The following is a 6,555-nucleotide window of genomic DNA, read 5'->3' on the forward strand; positions in this document are numbered from 1 at the left end:
GGGGGGGAGTTGCTGCTGTTAGAGTGGTGTTGTAGGCATGATGCCTCGAATTATGAAAGGTAAGGATTTTTGTTAATATTTGTTAATATATGTAATATTACATAGATGTGCGGTGTAATTCTTGCTCTCTGCTTTATGTTGGTGAAGCCTCAGCTGGCATGCTGTGTCCAGTTTTAATATCACACTTATATGAAGATGTAAACAAATCAGTGTCTCAAGGAGAGAAACAAGAACAGGTGCTTTAGGATTTTTAGATTATAAAAGAGAGTACAGAGGAAATAGGTTGTTAGGAATTATGATTATTTGTTCTCTGGGTCCCTCCAGTGAAACGGAAGTATTTTAGTTGTATTTGCAGCAGGAAGAAGGGCACATGGACAAGTTACCATGAAACTAAACTAAAGCAGGAAGAGCTTGTATGTAGATTTATTTGCTATAAAGGTTGAGAGTCATTTCTATTTTAATATTATCTAGATGTTACAGAAATGTGTTGATTAACAACAAACTTTGTTCTTACTTTCAAAATTAGCAAATATTGTAATTGGGGCTGCCACTGTCCTTGCTTTTGGACTAATTTTGGCATCATACCATGTTTACAACCAGCTAAAGAAGAAAAATATTAAACTTCCCAAGTCTCTGGTAAGTTCTCATTACTGTTCAATAATAATAGTATTTCATTTATTAAAATCCAACAAACTCAGTCTTATAATCAGTATATTATTTGAAACTCCTAAGAAGCAGCATTTAGGAGAGGAATAAACAGAGCAGCATACAATAGAACTAAAATGTTAACTCAAGTATGCTTAATTTCTATATAGGCTATGTTAAGTAACTCTTCTTTCTTATAACTGTATGGATCCTTTAAACTTCTGAGTCTTGTCTATTGTCTCATCTTCCGTGATCTTATATATATACTTAGGATTTATAAGCATTTGTAAGAATTTACTCTATTTCTTTCAACAGTAGGCTTCACCTTTTTAACTGAGTTGACTCCCAGTCGATTGTTTTCAAGAATTTAGCAGTCCAGGTGCTTGTTCACAGATGTGTTCCAATGTTAATGCACTGGTCGTACATAGATCCTAATGGGAGACTCAGGCTGTGTACACATGTTCAGATGATCTGGGGGAATTCTCCCAGGTCTGTTTCCTGGTAGAAGAACTTAGACTCCTGTACGGATATTCAAATGCTGAGCCCTGGAAGAGCAGAGAGCTTACAGTGCTGACACTGAACAGCCAAGGGGCTCTTGTGCATATATCTGTGTTCTCTGCAAGTGCCCTCAGTCAGTCTGAAGCCAGGTAGAGTAAGGCATAGGGCAGCCCTGATTTGCTGACCCAGACTGTTTAGTGTCAGCCTGCCTCTTCTGCAGCACAATGTGAAGGGATTGTGAAGTGGATGTGTTCTGCTCCCTGCTTGACTGGAGCAGTAGAGTCCAGTCCAAGCAACACACTGTCTCTTGGGTGGTGGGGGGCACCAAACATCCTGAGATGCTGGAGGACTATGCTTCAGCTTCTCCCACAAGGGAAACTGTACAGACATTTGCTTGCCCAGGAGAAAGACTTAGTCTGGAGAAGAGAATGAGGGGGATTTGATAAATCGTCAAATACCTGAAGGACATTTACAGAGACAAGGGTGATAATCCTGTCCCCTGTGGCCACAGAATCATCTAGGAACAATGTCCTCAAACTGCTGCCAGGAAAATTAGGGTGGAGATTAGGAGGAACTTTCGGACTGTGAGGTAGTCAAGCATTGGAACAGGCTACCTAGAGATCTTGTGGAATCTCCATCCCTCTAATATTTTCTATATAGGTTAGGCAGACACTTGGCTGGAATGGTTTATTCAGGCCTGGATTATATGAGCCCATGAGGTCCCTTTAAAACCCTACTTTCCTAGGATCCTATGACCCACACATGAATCTCTTCAGTCTTTTAGCTTTCAGGTGATTTGCAAGAAGCAAGGTATCCTTGATATGAAGGAAACTGTTATTGCTTCAGATAGCTTAGATTTTATTTGAGATGTATTTCTGGTCCCTAGGTGTTGGAACTTGTACATAGCTTTCATCTACAAGACTGAAGAATCTTATCTGGAGGTAATGAAGCAGAAGTTGATAGCCCTGGTGTAGACAAGAGTCAAGATAGTTTTAGTACCTACATTTTCATATCTTGTCAATTTCAACATCCCATAGTCTTACCATTGGCCCCAGGCACAACTTTTCAGTCATGTTTAGGTCTTGTACCCGCTCATGGTGCCAGCCCTCAATTCTAAATTAAGCTGTCTTTAAGGAAGTTGTTGGTTAAAAGTTCAGTAAATTCTCATTCATAGACAGACTGTTTGAAATTTTTAGCTATCTAAGTGGAAAAGATTATGTATATAATATCATTGCTCTCAGTTATTTTCTTCCAGCTCACAAGTCTGACATGCTGGCATTCCTATTGGAATAATGTGTCAGTCAGATCAATGAAATTACACACCCATCATGAACACAATCCTAAATTTTAATTTTTCCCTCACACTATTGTAGCAAGATGCTTAATTTCTGTTCAGGATTTATCCTCCTGTAATGAAGTCTTTCCATCCACGGGACCTTAATTTAACCATTTCTGGTATCCTGCTCCCTTCTGTGTTCTCCCCAGCTGCCCACCAAAAATAAAATTCCTTTGTTTCCTGTTCCATTTAGCAGCTGAGCGGTATGGTAGAATCTTTGTCAAGGAGCTTGGGGGGAGCTGTGTGATGTCAAGTCTCACTCTATCTGCTGTCTTCTGTAAGGACAAGGTCTTACTGAAACCACATCCAGTTCGTTCAAAGGTTTCTGCCTCCTTAAATCAGATTATCTATCAGCTGGTATTTTTTCATAAACTGCATACTTACAAGGGTGAGGCGCCAAATTCTGTCAAGGGTCAAGAGACCTGCATAGTTCAGAAGTTTCTACAAGTGCCCTTTCATTCTTTGTATGTATGCATGCAACAGTTTATTTTGGCTTGGAGAAACTCCTAATTGGATTTCAGTGCGTGTTTGATCAGTCAAGCAACAATACTCAGCACCATAAATTATTCTAAAAGAGTTATCTTTAGCCTCCTTGAGGAATGTTTCTGTTGTCAACACGTATAGGACAATGATATGGTTTTCTCTCAGTACATTTACACAGTTTTAAGCAGTTGAGGAAATATCCAAGGATAACACAAGGATTGACAAAGTATTTTCAGTCTGTTTAGAAGCCATTACTCTGCTGAAAAATTGCCCCGAAAACATGTGCATACACACTCCAAGGAAGTTACTTAGTGAAATGGTAGTATTAGGATGTGCTCTCCATATATTTCACAATCTTTCCTCAGTTCCTTCTACTTTAAAGACCCTCAAGATACTGGTAATAAAGGAGATGAGACGCATATCCCAACTGCCTCTTCTTTACATCCTCAGTTGGATGTATGAATAACATGGAGCTGTGTACACACTCAACAAATATAGCTAACCAAGTTTCCAATTCAAGGGTGTGTGACGGTGGAATATGTGCATGTCTGCACGCATGCACAACATGGGGAAAAATATAGTTATTGTAAGGTAGTATTTTAATTCTCAAACTATTAGTCTGAGTTGTAAGAAAAGTTCAGTTGCTAGAAGGCTTGGTAGAAAGGCTGAGAGGGTGTTGTATGGCTGTAAAAGACATAAAATATGGTTGTTGTTAAATTACAAGGAACCTTTAGCACTTAGCTACGAGAAATCTCCTCGCTGGTGCCAGGAAATGTCTACTGTGGGAATTTTTTTTTCCTCTTTAACTTCCTTGTTTTGTAAAAAGACGAATAGGTGTGTGTCTGTTTCAATTCTAGCTTTGTTCAGAGCAAAGAGCAGCACAAAGGCTAAAGATACCTTCCTAACTTGGAGACTTAGGCCGTGTGTAGACAAAACTAGAGACGTGTGCGCACAACACTTTTTAAAGCAGGCCAAATGCTTTTGCACCGCTTTAATGGTTCGGTATTTGTAAGCCTCAGCAGCGTATTGCGCATTACTTCCAGCTGCTGTAGGAAATTCAGCAGTGTAATGTGCCTTAAATTACTTGGGGCACAGCAAACTAAAACTCTTTTGAAGAGTTTTAGTTTGCTGCCCCTCCAGCTGCAGAGTGAAGCACCGGGCTCCGTGCAGCACCACAGCTCTGAAAGAAACCCTGCAGGCAGCCTGGCAGCAGCCCAGGAAGGCAAGCTCTGCCCAAGAAAAGCAGCGAGCCTTTATTTATTTTATTCCCCCCAGCAGCTCACCCTCCCCTCCCTGCTGGAGAGGCAGGTAAGTCAGTGGGGTGTGTGACAGTGGAATATGTGTATGTCTGCATGCGTGCACAACACAGGAAAAATATAGTTATTGTAAGGTTAAATGACCCCTAAATCAAAGCGGTGTTTTTTAAAACCTACCTCTTCAATTTAGGGCCTCCATTTCATCTACATGCGCCTTTAGAATCCCAATAAGGGAAAACCTGTAAATGTATCTTTTCTTCATTTACCTTTGAACTGGTATTGAGTAGTAAAAACTGTTATAGGTGCAAATGTTTTAGCAACAATAGAATTTTATCTCCTTTTTGTTAATAGCTTTACACAATTTCATTTAAATTTCAATTCTTGTGGTTTCATATTATATTTACAATGTGAATTCTTTCCCCTCGCAACAAATTTTAAGGATACGTTTGAGTTGGATTTTATCTGCACGAAATGGCAGGGTCAAATAGGTTTAATATTAGAAGTCCAGTATTTTGTATCCTAACCTCTAACACCTCTTTTTCTCTTCTCTGTAACTTCTAAGCAGTAGCTACTTGTCCGTTAACTTTCAGGTTACCTTTTGTTTATATACCTGTGCAGAAAAGGGACCCTAAATCATCTTTTGCTCACTGTTACATGAAGTTTAAAGTATCTGGAGAGATGGATGCTTGAAAGGCTGAGCTCTTGGTAGCTTAAAATTGTTACTTTTATATCTTCAATAATTATAAATCCAAGCACATAAATTGATCCCACGGCACCTTGTATCTTTTTCGGCAAGTTACACTACTTCTCCTCTCCCCCCTGGAAAGCCCTAATAACAACTTGTAATGAGGGAAGAAAACTTTTTTGAGGTTCTTGATATGTAGTTCTGGATTTGATACTTTTTTGTTATCTTACGTAAAAGGCTTATAGGCCAGTCAGTGTCATGGCCATAAGTGACATAACCTCTACTGGACTCTGTTTGCAAACTCTAACTTGAATTCTGGTGTCCTGGAATTTTAAAATTATATTATCGCTTTATATTTTTTGTATTTGCTCCTGACTCTTTTTGACTGTTAGAGACTGAAAGTAGTAAACTGCTAATTTATATACAAATAAAAACGTTTGTCTTTACTTTTTTAGGTTGCTGTAGTAAGAAACCTGAACTCGCGCCACACCTTAGAAATTAAACAAGATACAAAGTATATCTCTGTCATAACCTCATCATCAGCCAAGACGCCAGTATGTGATAAGGTAACTGCGATAGAACAAGAAACTGGGACTTCTAGCCCCAAGGATAGCTGTGAAGAAGCATGCTCTGTCAATTCCCAGGAAACATCAAGCACAACAGAAGAGGGGAGCATTCAAGAAAGCACTTCGCAGTTATCTCCGAATACTGAACAGAGTTCTGATGTAAAAGATAATTATTTTACTTCTAATAGTAGCCAAATGGAACTGCATGAGGAGCTCTCTTCAAACTCCAAGCCTCCCACCACTGAAGTTCAAAACTCAATGAACCAAATCACGTTTTCTGGCTATGACAAACCTCATGTGCCCTTAGATGTGCTCGTAGATGTTGGGGAGCAGGAATCTATGATTGAATATAGACACTAACTGCAAGGTTGACTGTAACATTTAGCCACGAGTTGGGAAGAACAGCATTACTGAGGACTACACAGTGTCACTTATAATCCTTGTATTGACATCTAGAAGTTTTGCAAACTTCACTGCATGTGGGCTTTCCAGTATATGGAAATCAGAATCCTGAAAATTAAGTGGGAATCATAATAGAGATTGATGCTAATGTAGCTGACAGCATAACAATTAGGTCTAGTAACCTGTCAATTTTCAGAAGTATGTATATAACACAGTTTTATTGTCTGCTATAGAAATCAGTGCTTTGTTAATGGTAGTGTACAAGTAAGGAATTTTCATACGCATAAAGGCTTTGTGGATAAAAGGCAAGTCATTTTTTGCCGTCCTGGCCCTTTATACACATCTTCCTTCTCAAAAACATTTAGCAACAATGGGAATCTTTTAGTCCCTTTGTCATTACTATTTTGGAGATCAGCTTTCCTCTTTTATAGAACAATTGTCATATCAAAGAACTTTCCAGCACGTTCTATCTTTGCTAAATCTTTTTACATTTAAGAATCATTTATGTACTATATATTGATTTTGGAATGTGACTAGATGACCTAGACCAGAATTGATGGTATCCTCTCTGGAACAACAACAATCTCTATAAGCTGGCATTAATCGAAACAATGCATACCACTTCATAGTTTCATAGTAGCTAGGGTCAGGAGGGACCTGAACAGATCATCTAGCCTGACCCCC

General features: G+C 39.1%; 1 protein-coding gene across 1 annotated transcript in view; it reads left to right on the plus strand.

Moving 5' to 3' along the window:
* The window catches only part of IFNGR1 (interferon gamma receptor 1), a 21,232-nt gene extending 14,683 nt beyond the window's left edge, over positions 1–6,549 (plus strand). The window contains exons 6-7 of the mRNA XM_014523020.2: positions 527–636; positions 5,359–6,549. Of these exons, the coding sequence (XP_014378506.2) occupies positions 527–636; positions 5,359–5,829 (581 nt within the window). The 3' untranslated portion in view covers positions 5,830–6,549. The remainder of the gene's footprint in view (positions 1–526; positions 637–5,358) is intronic.
* Positions 6,550–6,555: the final 6 nt, after the last annotated feature.

This window comes from Alligator sinensis, unplaced genomic scaffold (assembly GCF_000455745.1).
Source record: "Alligator sinensis unplaced genomic scaffold, ASM45574v1 scaffold417_1, whole genome shotgun sequence".
NCBI classification, from domain to species: domain Eukaryota; kingdom Metazoa; phylum Chordata; order Crocodylia; family Alligatoridae; genus Alligator; species Alligator sinensis.